Source organism: Lactuca virosa, chromosome 4 (genome assembly GCF_052849685.1).
Source record: "Lactuca virosa cultivar CGN04683 chromosome 4, Lactuca_virosa_CGN04683_v6, whole genome shotgun sequence".
Taxonomy (NCBI): domain Eukaryota; kingdom Viridiplantae; phylum Streptophyta; class Magnoliopsida; order Asterales; family Asteraceae; genus Lactuca; species Lactuca virosa.
In genome coordinates this window covers 426,190,428-426,210,337 of record NC_136429.1, presented here as the reverse complement: position 1 = coordinate 426,210,337, position 19,910 = coordinate 426,190,428, and the positions used below count along the sequence as shown (strand labels likewise).

Here is a 19,910-nt window from a genome sequence, read left to right as displayed (position 1 = left end):
TCAAAAGGGCTCCAGAAGATGATGCCTTCCCAGATCTATGAGCTCCAGCCACCCAACTCCTTCCTTGACAACTTCCTCTTTTCCTCTTCCAAGCTTAAACCACCAAGATGAGCTTTCCAAGGCCAAGATCTCTAAAAATGGAGGTTGGAACGTTCTAGGGTTTCTTCTGAGGTTAGGGAGGCTGATATGGGGGCTAGGGTTGAAGCCATTATGTTCTATATATAGTGGCTCACCCTCAAATTAGGGTTTAAAGACTCTGGACGTACGCTGGGCGTACATCCTGTACGCTGGGCGTACGCCCCCAACACCCGCGTTAATTTATCCACTCTACGCTGGGCGTAACCTAGCTTACGCTGGGCGTACCCATCCAATTACACGCATGCACTCCATGCATGCCTAGGACCCCTTTGCCAGATATTTCCTTTAGGGACCATTGTTGACACTATCTTCAAAGTGTCATAACTCCTTTATTCTATGTCCGCTTCCGACGAACTTTATATCCACGAAAAGGTGGTGAGAAGCCCTATGCTTCTAGCAACACTCCCCGACCCGAAACCTTCTCGAATAAAACCCATTGCCCATAAAAGACCGAAATGCCCTTACTCTTGATCTTGGAAGTTCATAAATAAGTACTTTTCGAACGGGGCGTTACAGCTTCATTATTATTGACTGGAGGCAAGACAGCACACTCTCGGTTTATAATTCCAATAAATCTTACCGAGGATTCTTTTTGTAGAATAAATCCAAAGAGCGAGCTTGCCAGTTTAGTAAGAAAACCCTCATTGATCATTTGGGATGAAGCACCCATGGTACACAAGCATGCATTCCAAGCTTTAGATCAAACTCTGAAGGATATATTAAAGTGTGTCAATCCTACGAATTCAAATATTCCATTTGGAGGGAAAGTGACTGTCTTTGGAGGTGATTTCAGAAAAATTCTACCTGTTGTTCCAGGTGGCAGTAGAAAAAACATTGTTAATGCTTCTTTAAATTCTTCTTATTTATGGCAACAATGCAAAGTTCATAAATTAACAAAAAAAACATGAGGTTAAAAGTTGGAAGCGATCCATCTGCTATTGAACAAATAAGGGATTTTGCAAATTGGCTTTTAGACATAGGAGAAGGTAATCTTGGTGGTCCGAATGACGGTGAAGCGATTGTTGATATTCCAGAAGATATTGTCATTCCTAATCCACATGATCCTATAGGTTCATTAATTAGTTTTGTATATCCTTCTATACTGGAAAACTTCAACATTGTTGATTATTTTCAAGAAAGAGCAATACTTGCTCCCAAGAATGAAGTTGTCCAAGAAATAAATGATCGTTTGTTGTCATTGTTTCCAGAAGAAACAACATAATACTTAAGTTCACATAGCCTATGCCGATCTGAGTTTGTTCGTGATCAGTTTGATGCAAATCTATACTCACTTGATGTTTTAAATGGTCTTAAAGTTTCAGGTCTGCCAAACCATAAGCTCATTTTAAAAGTCGGTGTTCCAGATATGTTATTGAGAAACATTGATCAGAAAAATGGCTTATGTAATGGGACTAGACTACAGGTGATATATGTAGGAAAACGTGTTATTGAGGCAGTTATTTTATCTGGAAGTGATATTGGAAACCATACTTTTATTCCAAGAAAGTCTTTAACTGTACGCTGGGCGTACATCCTGTACGTTGGGCGTACGCCCCCAACACCCGCGTTCATTTATCCACTCTACGCTGGGCGTAACCTAGCTTACGTTGGGCGTACCCATCCAATTACACGCATGCACTCCATGCATGCCTAGGACCCCTTTGCCAGATATTTCCTTTAGGGACCATTGTTGACACTATCTTCAAAGTGTCATAACTCCTTTATTCTATGTCCGCTTCCGACGAACTTTATATCCACGAAAAGGTGGCGAGAAGCCCTATGCTTCTAGCAACACTCCCCGACCCGAAACCTTCTCGAATAAAACCCATTGCCCATAAAAGACCGAAACGCCCTTACTCTTGATCTTGGAAGTTCATAAATAAGTACTTTTCGAACGGGGCGTTACAGCTTCATTATTATTGACTGGAGGCAAGATAGCACACTCTCGGTTTATAATTCCAATAAATCTTACCGAGGATTCTTTTTGTAGAATAAATCTAAAGAGCGAGCTTGCCAGTTTAGTAAGAAAACCCTCATTGATCATTTGGGATGAAGCACCCATGGTACACAAGCATGCATTCCAAGCTTTAGATCAAACTCTGAAGGATATATTAAAGTGTGTCAATCCTACGAATTCAAATATTCCATTTGGAGGGAAAGTGACTGTCTTTGGAGGTGATTTCAGAAAAATTCTACCTGTTGTTCCAGGTGGCAGTAGAAAAAACATTGTTAATGCTTCTTTAAATTCTTCTTATTTATGGCAACAATGTAAAGTTCATAAATTAACAAAAAAACATGAGGTTAAAAGTTGGAAGCGATCCATCTGCTATTGAACAAATAAGGGATTTTGCAAATTGGCTTTTAGACATAGGAGAAGGTAATCTTGGTGGTCCGAATGACGGTGAAGCGATTGTTGATATTCCAGAAGATATTGTCATTCCTAATCCACATGATCCTATAGGTTCATTAATTAGTTTTGTATATCCTTCTATACTGGAAAACTTCAACATTATTGATTATTTTCAAGAAAGAGCAATACTTGCTCCCAAGAATGAAGTTGTCCAAGAAATAAATGATCGTTTGTTGTCATTGTTTCCAGAAGAAACAACAGAATACTTAAGTTCAGATAGCCTATGCCGATCTGAGTTTGTTCGTGATCAGTTTGATGCAAATCTATACTCACTTGATGTTTTAAATGGTCTTAAAGTTTCAGGTCTGCCAAACCATAAGCTCATTTTAAAAGTCGGTGTTCCAGATATGTTATTGAGAAACATTGATCAGAAAAATGGCTTATGTAATGGGACTAGACTACAGGTGATATATGTAGGAAAACGTGTTATTGAGGCAGTTATTTTATCTGGAAGTGATATTGGAAACCAGACTTTTATTCCAAGAAAGTATTTAACTCCTTCTGAAGACAAGATCTCGTTCAAATTCCAAAGAAGACAATTTCCATGTGCTGTGTGTTTTGCAATGACAATTAATAAGAGCCAAGGACAGTCTTTATCGAAGGTTGGTTTGTTTCTCAAGGATCCTGTTTTTACACATGGTCAATTGTATGTTGTTTTATCTAGAGTTCAAAGTAGACAAGGATTAAAATTATTGATTTTAGATAAGGATGGTAGACTAAAAAATAAAACATCCAATGTTGTGTATAAAGAACTTTTTAGAAATTTGTAAAAAAAACTTTGTACAATTTTATTATTTATATAAATTTCAGTATTTGCTTTAGTTAAATTTATATTTCATGTTATAAAATTATAACTTTTTTGCATATCTACAAATACAAAATGCCAATTGTGTATTCAAACCACTACCGGTTCGTAATTTCAACCAATAGTTATGTCATTATCATATTACTGCAAAACATATACACTTTAATTAGTAAAGATTTTATTATATGTAACATCCCAAAAATACGGACCAAAAATTTCATTTTAGATTAAGCAAATATAAAACCATTTGTCTGAAAATTACATAGTAACAATACATGTGTCAAACCAATGTATCCATAGTCAGAACATGTCATAACAAAATCATATCAGAGTATAAATCCCATAGATCTCTGGTGCGGAAAATCATGTGTGCGATGCGCTGCTACCGTGCCGGCTCCTTTCCCTTCGAGGAAGAAGTACCTGAAACCAAAACTAAAAATCGTAAGCACAAAGCTTAGTGAGTTCCCCCATCATACCACATACCATATAATCACATAATGCCTAGAATATCTGGGTGTTGGCCTCCCCTTCGGTCTCTTTCAACCGGTAACCTGCTTAGCATATCTGGGTGTTGGCCTCCCCTTCAGTCTCTTTCAGCCGGTAACCAGGGACTATTTCACCCCCTACCACTACCACGTAATAACCTATCATAAACATATCAATCATACACAGCCTAGTATATCTGGGTGTTGGCCTCCCATTCGGTCTCTTTCAACCGGTAACCGGGGACTATTTCACCCCCTACCACTACCACGTAATAACCTATCATAAACATATCAATCATACACAGCCTAGCATATCTGGGTGTTGGCCTCCCCTTCGGTCTCTTTCAACTGGTAACCGGGGACTATTTCACCCCCTACCACTACCACGTAATAACATAGCATACCTTTCTAGCACATAAACATAACAGATAGTGACGTACCAGTCAATTATCACAAAGACAATCATCTTACAAAAAACTCCTACTAGTGGGTCGGGATTGTGGCCTTAGACCCACTTCTACTGGAAGGTAACTCACCTCGCAAGGCTGAAAACTGAATCTCTCGGTAAGAAATCTCTAACGGCTGCTTCCGCGACTCCCCGACTATCATTATCACAATTAATACTTAGTCAAAATCCAATAATCCGTCTTAGGGTAAAATGACCATTTTGCCCCAAATCTAGTTTGGTCCATGACCTAGGCCCAAGTCCATAACATGAAGCCCAATTCTTTATGGCTTGGACCAAGCCCACTAACGGCCTACTTATGGCCTAATTTTCTAAATTGGGCCCATATCCTAGAATGGACCCTTCTTCAAGCCCAACAAGTGATTTAGTGCAATACCAGCCCCAAAAGAGTAATCCAATGGCCCAACCTCCCTTATCCTTCTGTCCTCACGTCGTGAGATTCATCGTCTCACGTCGTGAGAGTCAACTTGGCTTGGGTCGACACAGCGAGTCAACCCGGTTCACTCGTCTCAGAGTCTCAGATTGGGGAAATCTTCATGCTCACGTCGTGAGACTATACCCCTCATGTCGTGAGAACTGTTCTGTGAGCATTAAGCTCTTAATCTTTTAAGATGAACGTTGAGACTTTCCAGAATGCCTCATTTAGTCTAAAAGACCATAAAAATCATATCTTTTCAGCCATGCATGGCCAATGCAAGAATTAATCACTAGCTAGGTTTAAAGTTCATATAATCATAAAGATTCAAGCTTGGAGGCCATAACTTGCACCAATGTCCAGATCCAGGGGTTCTAATACAACAAATGACTCAATGGTTCATAAAGTTGCTAACTTTATAAACCTCATGTTTGGTAAGCCAAGATCTCATGCAAAGAAGGTAACCAAAACCTAGATCTAGCAACCTTAAGTGAAAAAGGTAGGATCTTTATACCTTACTAGAGCTCACAAGTTCAGCTAGTCCACAAAGATGAGCTGGTCCTGCCAAAATGAGTCACCACAAGAGCTTCTTCTTCTTCTCCTTCAAAGAAACAAAACACCTTTAACACCAACACCTCTAACAAAGGCTCAAGGGCTCAAAATGATCAAATTTAGGGTTTTTAGTGACTTGAGAGTGAAAGAGGCTGAGGATGGGCGACCCTAGCCTCCTCATTCTTTTTTATACACAATTTGTAGGGTTTGGGAGCTTCAGGCCTAGCTCACATCGTGAGAAATAATGACTCACGTCGTGAGGTTCGAGGACGCGGGTCAAAGAGTCAATTGCCCTATCCACGACGTGACCACTATGGCTCATGTCGTGAGCCTCTTCCAAGTGCAAAAACTAACATTTTATACCTCATGATTCAGATGTTACATTATCAATTATCAATTTTAAATAAATAAGTTACAATTTAATTAAAAAATGTTAATTTCTAATCCGTGGTGCCCACGGGTTATAACCTAGTCGTAAAATAGAACTAAGTATATCTCTAACTAATAGTTTTTTCACGGTAATTTTTAGTAATTACTATCGCAACTTTATAAATAAAAATAATTTTAAAAAAATGAAAAAAATGATCTTTATGATTTTTGAATTTCTTTTGTTTCGATCTAAAATAATTTCAATTTACACCTTTGGTACACACACAAAAATTGTCAGTTAGAACACCAGCATCATGAATATTAAAATTAACCATATCCCATCAAATTTTATACACGGTGTTCGATTAAATTAATCGAGTTTTTTTTCCAATATGTCGAACATCTAAAATCATCAATGTGTATGAATATATAGGAGTTACCAGCTTCCTTAATACTTTTTTTAAGGTAGTAAGGAGAAGTGTAATTATTTGTCATGCAGGCAGTGTTAAACCCGTTATTGATTTTGTAGATGAAGTATTTTATCATTTAAAAGAAAAATGATTTGTAGACAACTACTATGTATGGGTTTTTAGGGAGAAAAATCCTCACAAATAAGATCTAGTATCGCTACAAATGATGATGAGGCACATATGCATGACAAATTTGATGAGTTATTGCACGATTGGTTTAGAGATATCCTAGAAGAAACTAGTATGGTATAATAATGTTAAAAGTGAAGATGCCAAAAGGTTTTATAGGTTTTTGGAAGATAGAAAGCAGGGAGTTATTTCCATGATGTAAATTTTTTTCCAATGATGGAGAACATGTTATCTTTCCGAAAGAATGTTTTAATACGTCTTCAAAAGAGAAAGACATTTTTGACGTCTTTGAAAGAAACAAAATTTCTTTACGGATGTGCATCAAATATTGCAATGTGTGTACGTGTAACATCCCAAAATTGAGACCCAAATTTTTTTTCGTTTTAGAGGATATTACTTGTAAAAACAGTTAACGGAAAACAGCATTGATATCATTTCAAACATAAAGTCACAAATCACAAGTCTCAAAACCATATGATCAAATAGTATAATATCAGAGTACAATCCCAGGTTTCTCAAATGTGGAATATCATGTGTGAATGTGTGATGCGCTGCTACCCTGCCGGCTCCTTCCCCTTAAATGAAGAGGTACCTGAAACCAAAACTAAAAACCGTAAGCACAAAGCTTAGTGAGTCCCCCCATCATACCCATACCAAATAATGCAAAATCTTCGGTATCATTCAACCGGTAACTGTCAGGCATAGCTGTAACGACCATAAAATTTGAGCCAAATTAAAACATTTTATCTCATTCAAAAAACCATTAAGTTCATACATTTGTTTTCAAAATAGTTTAAACATCAGAGTATCTCCCAGAACCATATCACATAAATCATAAAACATGAGGAGTGCTACGATCACGCCTTCGCCTTGCCACGATCTCCTGAAGTACCTAAAACAATACACCGAACTGTAAGCCCGAAAGCTTAGTGAGTTACCCCCAAAATACCAACCACACATAAACATACTCATAACATATCACAAATAGAACATCCATGCACATCGGGTCTACTGTGTGACTGGTCCGCCCGCACCGGGCATTCAGTCCACCTGGTCCACCCTCCGAGTCTACAGTATGACTGGTCCGCCCACACCGGGCCTTCAGTCGGCCTGGTCCACTTTCCGAGCCTCGGCACGTCTGGTCCGCCCTCTTGGGGCCTTCAGCCTATCCGGACCGCTCGCTGGGCCTTCGGAATATCCGGTCCGCCCTGGGTATGTTGGCCTACAGCACAAAGCAGGACCCGCCTCAACCCAACCCCCGTCAAACAACCATGTGCACATACAACAATTAATCACATAACAAATCCTTAACCAGACAACAGTCTAACAGATCACATAGCATATCAACATCCTAACCAGGATTCCGACCTAACCGGTCACTAGCATAACATTACCCTATATACCAGGTACCGACCTTAACCAGGTCACTAACATAACACTACCCTAAATACCGGGTACCAACCTTAACCAGGTCACTAACATAGCATTACCCTAAATACCGGTTACCGACCTTAACCAGGTCACTAACATAACACCATCCTAAATACCAGGATGCAGATCTAGCAAAGCAATAACATAACAACAATACCCGGATTTCCATCCGTTAAAGGGCCGACCTTGGTGTCGTAGACCCTGTCGGTATAGTGAGGATAACTCACCTGCAATTGCCGACTGGAAAGATAAAACCAAGCTGCTCCGACCACCGATACGATCTTCACCACAGAACACTACCAAAGAACCAATTCCATAAATACCCAAAATTACCAAAATACCCTTGGAAGTCAAACTGGTCAACTCTTGGTCAAAGTCAAAGTCCTCAGTCAAAGTCAACCTTACTGGTTGATTCTACTCGCCGAGTCAACCCGTCGGCTCGCCGAGTTCCCATTCCCAGAAAACTCTCATAACACAACTTAACTCGCCGAGTCGCCCCAAGACTCGCCGAGTCCAACGGTCTTTAAGTCCCATCCTATCCGACTCACTGAGTCGCCGACCGACTCACTAGTCCAAGCTTTAACCAAAGAGGTTGGGGTTCTGCGACCCGACTCGCCGAGTCCAAGAACAGACTCGCCGAGTCCAAGGCAATCTTCAACAGACTCGCTGAGTTGTTCTTCCAACTCGTCGAGTCCATGCACATGTTCATACAACTCGTCGAGTACACCCATGTGACTCGTCGAGTCTCTCCAGTTCTCAATCCATTCAGAAGCTTTTCGAGCCATGCAGGGGCTCCAATCCATAGATCCACCCTTCTACAATCTATCCCTCACATAAAGTTGCAAACTTTACGTGAAACCAAGAAGATATAAGCCCAAAACACACTAGGGCTTGGGTTTTAGACAAAGGGGCTTCACCAACAACTCAAAGACTGAAGCTTTATGACATTCTAGGACATCATGAGTCTAGATCTGGAGCAACAACTCCAGATCTAACTCGAAATCCGAGATAGGTCTAAAAACAAGCTAAGGGACTCCCTAAACAACCACCAAGGATGAACCAAAAGGAAATAGCTTATGATAGGGGCTCCTTACCTCAGAGATGTGCCCAAAACTGATGTAGATCCCAGATCTATACAAGCCCCTTGATGCTAGCTTCCAATTTCTCAAGCTCCTTCCAACAATTTCCTCTTCCAAGCCCCAATCTCCTCAACAATGAAGCCTCACACGAAATTAGGGTTTTCTGGAACTCTTTGGGGAAATAAGAGGTTGGGAGAAGGACATAACGTCCTTTAAATAAGGTGAAAGCTCTAAGATTAAGGTTTTCTCATTCTAGCACCAACTCGTCGAGTCCAGCTTCCGACTCGGCGAGTTGGTCACTTAATTCGCGATCCAAACCCGGTCCGACTCGGCGAGTAAGCGTACCTACTCGTCGAGTCCCTTCCTTTATTTACACCTAGTACCCTTCACTTCTTGTTCCAAACTTGGGATGTTACAATTCTCCCCCACTTAAATTAGGCTTCGTCCTCGAAGCCTGCGGCAACACAAACTTCCGGATGATACTCCCATAATGCATCCACTGATCTTAACCGACCCAGATTCCTTCAAACACTGCTATCGAATCCTTAAGATTCATCTCTTCCCTTGCAGGGTCCTGATAACTGCTTCAAGCCGGCCACCGGCTTCCTTTCTCTGATAACAACAATCATCGACTAATTGCCACCAGAAGACATCACCTTACTTCCGACTTACGCATTCATTCGCCACCTGCGAAAAATCGATACCATTCTAAACCACCGGGTCTTGACCCAGTATTAGCTCACTATCTTTCGCCCAACTGGCGCTACCTTTTTCAACTTGCACCGATGGAAACTCATCCCGTTTCCTCCCTGGATCAAATCCCCTTACCGTGCTGACATGATGAAACCTTTCACAGCTTCCGAGCAACCCTCCCGAATACCCAGCTATAAAGTTTATACACATCGTACCTGGCCCAAACAGCCACGGGCTGGAAAACCAGGCACGCCTACGATGGTCCAGCCATCCCTAGGATGGAACACCACTACATCCAGAGCTCATGACCACAACCATACTCGGAACCAAGGACCCTGTCCTTGCGCCACCCTCGAACCCTTTGGTTCGATACAACGGAGTGCAACCCACTCACACTTCCCTATCACGACCTCTAGGTCCTTGACCTCCAACTGTAATATCCTTATACAGTCCTCAGCACCGGTCCAGACTACTCCCGTGTCTATTAACCTGCTGTCTCATCTTCCTCTGTCCCAATCTCCAATTTGGAGCCACTAACCTCCTCCTTTTCCAAAGAGACTGAAAACATGCCTGCGCATCACTCAACATTGCCACCACCTCAACGAGCAGCCAACCCGTAGGTGCTTCCATATATCTGGTACAATCGCAGTGCTTACTACCAATAACTGAAGCACTTCGGTCATCCATTTACTCCACTTCCTCCTTTTCGGAGGACCCACGCTCCTTCCGGAGCTACATACCTTTCCCTTCCAGGAAATCCACTCAACAACCCTTACCGTACCTATAAGTGCCACTAAACCAAACTCCACTCTACACTAACCATGTAGAGCAACTGCTGTTCTCGAACTCCCTTATACCCCGAATCCGATCACATAACTAACTAGGCCCGCACACGGCCTCCAACCAACTCCATCACCATGATCAATACTTGGGGCCAGACCATAATGATTACCATTGCATGGCGACATAATCGCTCACTCTCTTCATACCGATCCACTAACACATACAGAGTCTTCAGCATGACTGGACCACCTTTCCAGGCCTTCAGACTATCTGGACCACTCTCAGAACCTTCAGCATGTCTGGACCGCCCTCCTAGGCCTTCAGCCTATCTGGACCGTTCCCCGAGCCTTCGGCCTGACTGGTACGCCCTCCGGCATTCAGTCTATCCGGGCCGCTCGAGACTGCCGTACATCGCCCTGAACCGTTCTTCCCGGGAATCTCTCTCATGCAGTCTGTTCTAGCCCTCTTGGGGTTCCGAACTCCAGTTCCTTTCCCGGAATCCTTTCCATGGCCTAACCCAGGCCTCACATCGACCAACTACCTTTTCTGAAACCATGGTCTGTTCCCTGCCCCACTTGACTATCACTTGCTCCAATCATGCCACACTCTCGGCTAACAACATTAATAAATCCATACATCTAACCAACCCTGGATGCTTGCTGTTTCACCGGAGAATTTTCCAATTCTCCCCACTTAGTGTACCCGCTACTAACTTCCGCTGACAAACCGGCATAACACGATCGACCTTACTTGATAAAGTTTCCCCCTCTTCTTCCGGACTAACTCCCTCCGGAGTGAGCAACCTCCATAGGTCACTCCCCCGACATCGCACATCCCGAACTCCAAGGAAGTTCGAATCTCAACTGAATACCTCTCGCAACGCAGTTGCTATTCCAAGCAACGAGATCATATACCTTATCTTTCGACCAAGAATCCTCCTGAACGCTAACCAACTACAACCCCTAAATACTAATATCCCCAATCATACTATGAAGCATACGAAAAGAAGCGAACAGATTTACAATACCACATAATCAGCAATTAACAAGATATCATAATGGAAACATACCCGCAGCTGCATCCGGCCCTGACCTGACCTCCTCTGCTGTAAGCTGGAAAGCGCGCCCCTGAGCCCTCGAAGGCTCCGCTCCACCCTAACCTCTACCCATAATCCTCAAAGGGGCCGGTGCTGGAGCCTGCACCGGTCTAGCAACAAGTTGTGGACAGTTGACCCCCAAGTGTCCAACCTGATGACAATGATAACAGATCCTCATATCCTGAGCCGGGACCGACTGCCGACAATACCTCGCATAATGACCCTCTTTCCCACACTTGCAACACGCACCACCGGACCTACAAAATCCGGCATGACCCTTCCCACACTTCTCACAAGTGCGGCTGCTCTGACCTTCGACCCTAGAGTCAACGGTTTTGGACCGTTTCAGCGCCGCTTGCGACTGCACCGGGGCCTGCCTCTGCTCTCGTAACTGCAACTCCATCTCTAACTCCCGCCGCCTGGCGGCCTCCTGCAACTCTAACAAGGTATCACATCTCTGCGTAGACACAAACTGCCTGATGTTCCTCTTGAGCATACTCAGATATCGGGACATCTGAGCCTGCTCCGAAGCAAACTCCGGGCAAAACATCGCCCTCTCAGTGAACATCCTGGTGATCTCTGTCACCGACTCTGAATCCTGCTTCAGCTCCAGGAACTCCTGAGCCAATCTCTCTCTCTCAACCCGTGGAACATAACGAGTGCTGAACATCTCCTGGAACTGATCCCAAGTAACCGCAGCCCGCTGCGCATCCGAATAAGATCCCGTAGTCAACCTCCACCAATCCTTCGCCCCGAGCCTCAAAAGGTTCAGAGCATACCTCACCCTCTGATCAGCAGGGCATGAACACGTGAAGAAACATCCCTCCACCTCTGACAACCATCGCATAGCAACGATCGGATCCTGAACTCCATCGAAAGTAGGGGGCTTCGTATTATCGAAGTCCCGATACTGAAAACCTCGACCGGTTCCTCCCCCTTCCGCTGATATAGCCGCTGTAGCTGCCGCGGTAGCCGCCTCCGCAAGAGCTGCATAGCGCTTATCAAAGTACTCAACCATGGCGGTCTTGATCGACCCAAACATCTCCGGCAACTCAGCCCGGAACATAGCAGCAACCTCATCATGCAAGATCTCACGAATCCATGCATCCAACTCATCCGTACTCATCTGACTAATGGCCTCGGGTAGTACTGGTCCATCCTGACCACCCTCTCCTGATCCCGATCCCGAACCGGATCCTGCCCCGAGACGTCTCGTAATCGCCATACTGAAAATACGCCACAAGAATATTAGGCACTCCTCATAATAATCCCGAGAACTAGCTCCCAACAAAACCCTAGGGGTTGTGACTTCCCTGATACGCGTATGGGTCCTGTGCTTTTAGTAGTACGGGCCCATACTACCTTCCACACCTACCCATATTTGTATCAAGTATCACCACAACACCCTAACAATAGCATATACATAACGAACACTCGATCCCCACTCCTAGAGGAGCACCACTATCCAATAACCGACCTACCGGTCTCACGCAACCCTCCCATCCATGAAACTTCCACCAACCCTGCAGCACTAGTGTATGTTAGTCATACATAACGCTGGACCCTATAGACTTTTGAATATCCAATCCTACCCTAAGCTCCCAATTATACAAGAACATAACATAAGGCCAAATCAAATATTCTCAGGCTATAAGATCTTAATTATGTATAACCATGATGCATACACTAAATAACTATAGTAATGATGTCAATTTCATACAAAGGAAACCCTAGGCTAGCAGACATCATATAATCAGGCAATTCTATCAGCCAATTCCTGAAGATCCCTAGCCTAGTACTAGCATGTTGTTCTTAACATATCACATAATCAATAACTTGTATGGTATTTTGGGGTCTACTTACTGGCTCTGGCTGATCGTACCCTCTGCATCCCCCTTACTTATTTCGAAAAACCTTTTGAAAACCCATTTTGAAAATCCCTCCTTGGCTTGAGACTGGATTCACACGAATGTTCCTCCAATTCACTCAAACCAAGGCTCTGATACCAACTTGTAACGACCATAAAATTTGAGCCAAATTAAAACATTTTATCTCATTCAAAAAACCATTAAGTTCATACATTTGTTTTCAAAATAGTTTAAACATCAGAGTATCTCCCAGAACCATATCACATAAATCATAAAACATGAGGAGTGGTACGATCACGCCTTCGCCTTGCCACGATCTCCTGAAGTACCTAAAACAATACACCGAACTGTAAGCCCGAAAGCTTAGTGAGTTACCCCCAAAATACCAACCACACATAAACATACTCATAACATATCACAAATAGAACATCCATGCACATCGGGTCTACTGTGTGACTGGTCCGCCCGCACCGGGCCTTCAGTCCACCTGGTCCACCCTCCGAGTCTACAGTATGACTGGTCCGCCCACACCGGGCCTTCAGTCGGCCTGGTCCACTTTCCGAGCCTCGGCACGTCTGGTCCGCCCTTTTGGGGCCTTCAGCCTATCCGGACCGCTCGTTGGGCCTTCGGAATATCCGGTCCGCCCTGGGTATGTTGGCCTACAGCACAAAGCAGGACCCGCCTCAACCCAACCCCCATCAAACAACCATGTGCACATACAACAATTAATCACATAACAAATCCTTAACCAGACAACAGTCTAACAGATCACATAGCATATCAACATCCTAACCAGGATTCCGACCTAACCGGTCACTAGCATAACATTACCCTATATACCGGGTACCGACCTTAACCAGGTCACTAACATAACATTACCCTAAATACCGGGTACCGACCTTAACCAGGTCACTAACATAGCATTACCCTAAATACCGGTTACCGACCTTAACCAGGTCACTAACATAACACCATCCAAAATACCAGGATGCAGATCTAGCAAAGCAATAACATAACAACAATACCCGGATTTCCATCCGTTAAAGGGCCGACCTTGGTGCCGTAGACCCTGTCGGTATAGTGAGGATAACTCACCTGCAATTGCCGACTGGAAAGATAAAACCAAGCTGCTCCGACCACCGATACGATCTTCACCACAGAACACTACCAAAGAACAAATTCCATAAATACCCAAAATTACCAAAATACCCTTGGAAGTCAAACTGGTCAACTCTTGGTCAAAGTCAAAGTCCTCAGTCAAAGTCAACCTTACTGGTTGATTCTACTCGCCGAGTCAACCCGTCGGCTCGCCGAGTTCCCATTCCCAGAAAACTCTCATAACACAACTTAACTCGCCGAGTCGCCCCAAGACTCGCCGAGTCCAACGGTCTCTAAGTCCCATCCTGTCCGACTCACTGAGTCGCCGACCGACTCACTAGTCCAAGCTTTAACCAAAGAGGTTGGGGTTCTGCGACCTGACTCGCCGAGTACAAGAACAGACTCGCCGAGTCCAAGGCAATCTTCAACAGACTCGCTGAGTTGTTCTTCCAACTCGTCGAGTCCATGCACATGTTCATACAACTCGTCGAGTACACCCATGTGACTCGTCGAGTCTCTCTCCAGTTCCCAATCCATTCAGAAGCTTTTCGAGCCATGCAGGGGCTCCAATCCATAGATCCACCCTTCTACAATCTATCCCTCACATAAAGTTGCAAACTTTACTTGAAACCAAGAAGATATAAGCCCAAAACACACTAGGGATTGGGTTTTAGACAAAGGTGCTTCACCAACAACTCAAAGACTGAAGCTTTATGACATTCTAGGCCATCATGAGTCTAGATCTGGAGCAGCAACTCCAGATCTAACTCTAAATACGAGATAGGTCACAAAACAAGCTAAGGGACTCCCTAAACAACCACCAAGGATGAACCAAAAGGAAATAGCTTATGATAGGGGCTCCTTACCTCAGAGATGTGCCCAAAACTGATGTAGATCCCAGATCTATACAATCCCCTTGATGCTAGCTTCCAATTTCTCAAGCTCCTTCCAACAATTTCTTCTTCCAAGCCCCAATCTCCTCAACAATGAAGCCTCACACGAAATTAGGGTTTTCTGGAACTCTGTGGGGAAATAAGAGGCTGGGAGAAGGACATAATGTCCTTTAAATAGGGTGCAAGCTCTAAGATTAGGGTTTTCTCATTCCAGCACCAACTCGTCGAGTCCAGCTTCCGACTCGGCGAGTTGGTCACTTAATTCGCGATCCAAACCCGCTCCGACTCGGCGAGTAAGCGTACCTACTCGTCGAATCCCTTCTTTTATTTACACCTAGTACCCTTCACTTCTTGTTCCAAACTTGGGATGTTACAATAGCCAGGAGCTGGGCTCCTCCTCGGTATCTTTCAACCGGTAACCGGGAACTAACCTCCCCTTCGGTATCTTTCAACCGGTAACTGGGAGCTATCCTCCCCTTCGGTATCTTTCAACCGGTAATCGGGGACTCTTTCACCCCTTACTACTGCTAACACATACCAAGCACAATAAACATATCAAACACAATAATCATATCAGGCACAGTAATCATATCTCATATCAACACTAGATAATTATCACAAAGACAATCATCTATCCAACACTCTTACTCATGGGCCGGCATTGTGGCCGTAGACCCACTCCTACTAGGAGAAAACTCACCTCAAAGGTCAGAGTTCATCGACAAGGTCATTGACAAAGGTCAGAGTCATCGACAAGGTCAGAGTTCGACAGCGGCTTTTGAGAGCTACGATTGCCAGTTAGGTTTTGAAGTCAAACTCAATAATAGTTTTAGACTTATCCAAGTGGGAGACTGTTGGATTAGTGTGTAAGTCCTTAACTATATTTGGTATGTACTTGACCCGACTCGGCATGGTCCATTTGGGTTGCATGGCATCATGCATTTGGATAGACTAAAATGAGAGAAATAACACTTAAGGTTTGGTAATATATTATAAGATCTAATATATTAATAAGATTATTTAATTAGTATTGATCAAGAATTATTTTGGAATTAATTAAGTGATCAAAAGGAGACTAATTAAATATATGGGTTGATTGTGTAAATCATCCATACTTGTATAGTAGGCTAATGCTCCATGGATTATCAAGTTGGGCTAAAACCCATAGGATGCTCCATGGTGTTTTTGTACCCATGGATCATGGAAATGAAAGGCCATGACAATTAGGGTTTACATGGTGTAACCCTAATTGTGACACACTATATAAGCATCTTATTCTTGTCAAAATCGACGACCATGAGAGACTATGAAGGAATGGTGAGGGCTAGCCGATTTCATGAAGTGTATCATTTCTCTCTAAGTTATTCCATGTGTATTTGATGTTGTGTGAATCATTTGAGGTGTCACACTTAGGGTACTAGGCTCTCGAGCTTCATGGAGTCAAGTTACATTCAACAAGGTATGTATTTTATATATTTTATTACCCAAGTATCAAAAGATTGTATGCTAGATAGGGTAATACCTTGGAATATTCATATTTGCATGTATAATAGAGAAAACATAGATCCAAGGTATTTAGGGTTGCATGTACACTTAGGAGTGTTAGAATGCTCATAACCCAATGCTCGGGGAATTAAGAGGGGAAAAGTCTAGAATTGGATATAACTAAAATGATTAAGCAATTGTCGAGGACAATCTAAGGTTTACCAAAGATTGGTTGCTCAGGGACAGTTGGAAGTATGGTGTTAATTTTGGAAGGACCATATTGATAGATTCTGAAAAGAGGCAACTCTTGTTCAGAAGTGATAGTCAAAATGGGAATATGGAGTTGTTCCCATAGGTGGAAGTTATTCATCAAATCTGTGTAAGATTAGGAAACTTAATGCATGAAGAATGTTTAAAGGCAATGAACTTTGAATATGAGACTTCGGTTCCATGGAGTTGGTCTCCATTAGAATACTATGTAATGTATGTTGACAAGTCTTTGTGACTTTGTGCATAATCATTACAATAGGACCAATGCATATAAGATTAGAATCTAACATATTTAGGTAAATGGCAGGAATTTGGAATTCTTACATTTGCGGTAAGGAATTGGGATTGTGAAATAAGAATCATTGGAATTATGTTCAATCGATCTATTTCACAAAGTAAAGATCATAGAAAAACTTAGTATGCATACTTGGTGTATGGCATAACTAATGTTTAGACAAACATAGTATGCATACTTGGAGTATGGCATGACTAGTGTTTAGAAAAAAACATAGTGCACATGTTTGGAGCATGGGACAACTATTGTTTTAATTCAAGTATAAAGTTGATAGTTTGAAACAGTATGCAATGAATGATGGGTAATCAATATGGTGATAAATAAAGGGTGTTTTATTCATATTCATAAGTTCTGAGACCATATTGGATTCGATTATTCTTGTGTTTCACTTTGCATGTTTTGACTTCCAGAATAACTAGGTCGTTCTTCCTGATTGACTAAGTTATTCAAACAATCCACAGTCGGTCATATGTTGGAAGTAGATATCAATCAAGACTGTCATGGGTTGGCTTCTAGAGGTCTAAGATGTTGGACAAAGTGGTGCTACAACACTCATGAGTGCTCATAAGTTCTGAGTATTGGATTCAACCCACGCTCATTGGAATCACTTCATGGATTTTATCACGAGTGATCATGAGACGATAATATCTTATATTCTTCAAACCTGGAGATATGAGTTATTACTATGAGTTGGTTATACATTGATTGCACGAAACCGCATTGGTAACTCGATGTTATAAAACGTGCCTTTGTGTATGATTCAACAAGTAGTACAACAAGCCATATGAGTCGAAGTTTATCCATTCCTTTTACCTTCAGAATAAAAGCGATATATGTGGTCCCCTTGATGATTTAGTGATGATACATGTGAGTGCTTGGCCAAGCCAGGACTGATTTGATCTGTTCAATCAGTCAGTCATCATAAATCGGAAATCGGGAAACAAAAAATGGACAGAGAGAATCATTATAATCCATGTCTCAGTCCATCTGATATCTAGAATGGAGGAATATATGATCCCTTATCTAATGGACAAGTCATTGACAAAGGTCAGAGTTCATCGACAAGGTCAGAGTTCGACAGCGGCTTTTGAGAGCTACGATTGCCAGTTAGGTTTTGAAGTCATACTCAATAATAGTTTTAGACTTATCCAAGTGGGCGGCTGTTGGATTAGTGTGTAATTCCATAACTATATTTGGTATGTACTTGACCCGACTCGGCATGGTCCATTTGGGTTGCATGGCATCATGCATTTAGATAGACTAAAATGAGAGAAATAACACTTAAGGTTTGGTAATATATTATAAGTTCTAATATATTAATAAGATTATTTAATTAGTATTGATCAAGAATTAATTTGGAATTAATTAAGTGATCAAAAGGAGACTAATTAAATATATGGGTTGATTGTGTAAATCATCCATACTTGTATAGTAGGCTAATGCTCCATGGATTATCAAGTTGGGCTAAAACCCATAGGATGCTCCATGGTGTTTTTGTACCCATGGATCATGGAAATGAAAGGCCATGACAATTAGGGTTTACATGGTGTAACCCTAATTGTGACACACTATATAAGCATCTTATTCTTGTCAAAATCGGCGACCATGAGAGACTATGAAGGAATGGTGAGGGCTAGCCGATTTCCTGAAGCGTATCATTTCTCTCTAAGTTATTCCATGTGTATTTGATGTTGTGTGAACCATTTGAGGTGTCACACTTGGGGCACTAGGTTCTCGAGCTTCATGGAGTCAAGCTACATCAACAAGGTATGTATTTTATATATTTTATTACCCAAGTATCAAAAGATTGTATGCTAGATCGGGTAATACCTTGGGATATTCATATTTGCATGTATAATAGAGAAAACATAGATCCAAGGTATTTAGGGTTTCATGTACACTTAGGAGTGTTAGAATGCTCATAAGCCAACACGCTCTTGGTCAACCGATCCACAATGACCCAAATCGAATCCACTCCCCGCGCGGTCCTGGGAAGCTTTGTGATGAAATCCATAGTGATATCTTCCTATTTCCACAGCGGAATATTCAACAGCTGGGTCTTGCCGTGAGGCCTCTGGTGCTCGGCCTTGACCTTCCTGCAAGTCAGGCATCTCTCAACGAACCAAGCTACATCCCTCTTTATGCAGGGCCACCAATAATCAAGACGGAGATCCCTGGACATCTTCGTTGCCCCGGGATGGATAGAAAACCTAGATTTATGCGCCTCCTCCATCAATACCTGGCGCACACCTCCATGATATGGGACCCACACTCTACGGTGTAGAGTCAACACTCCACAATTGTCATAATCGAATACGCTCACTCTTACAATGTTCCTCCTTCATAGCCTCCTGTTGGGCCTCACAAATCCGCTCCAACAACGGAGTCACCACGGTCATCCTCATGTAGATGTCTCTAATCGGCGCTGCCTTGCGGCTAAGCGCATCGGCCACGACATTGGCCTTCCTCGGGTGGTAGAGGATCTCACAATCGTAATCCTTCACTACATCCAGCCACCGACCCTGCCTCATGTTCAGATTCGGCTGATCCATAAGGTACCTCAAACTCTTATGGTCCGAGTAAATAGTACAACGGACCCCATAGAGGTAATGACGCCAAATCTTGAGGGCGAAAACAACTTCCCCCAACTCCAAGTCATGCGTCGGGTAGTTCACCTCAT

The 19,910-nt window shown here is 42.7% G+C and overlaps 2 protein-coding genes across 2 annotated transcripts; both read left to right on the top strand.

The window, feature by feature from the left end:
- Positions 1 to 1,042: 1,042 nt before the first annotated feature.
- Positions 1,043 to 1,360, top strand: LOC145106595 (uncharacterized). Its single transcript, XM_079043558.1, has one exon. It carries the CDS (start codon positions 1,043 to 1,045, stop codon positions 1,358 to 1,360), a length of 318 nt encoding a protein of 105 aa, XP_078899684.1.
- Positions 1,361 to 2,433: 1,073 nt separating this feature from the next.
- LOC145106594 (uncharacterized) lies at positions 2,434 to 3,318 on the top strand. The gene has a single exon (XM_079043557.1). It carries the CDS (start codon positions 2,434 to 2,436, stop codon positions 3,316 to 3,318), a length of 885 nt encoding a protein of 294 aa, XP_078899683.1.
- Positions 3,319 to 19,910: the final 16,592 nt, after the last annotated feature.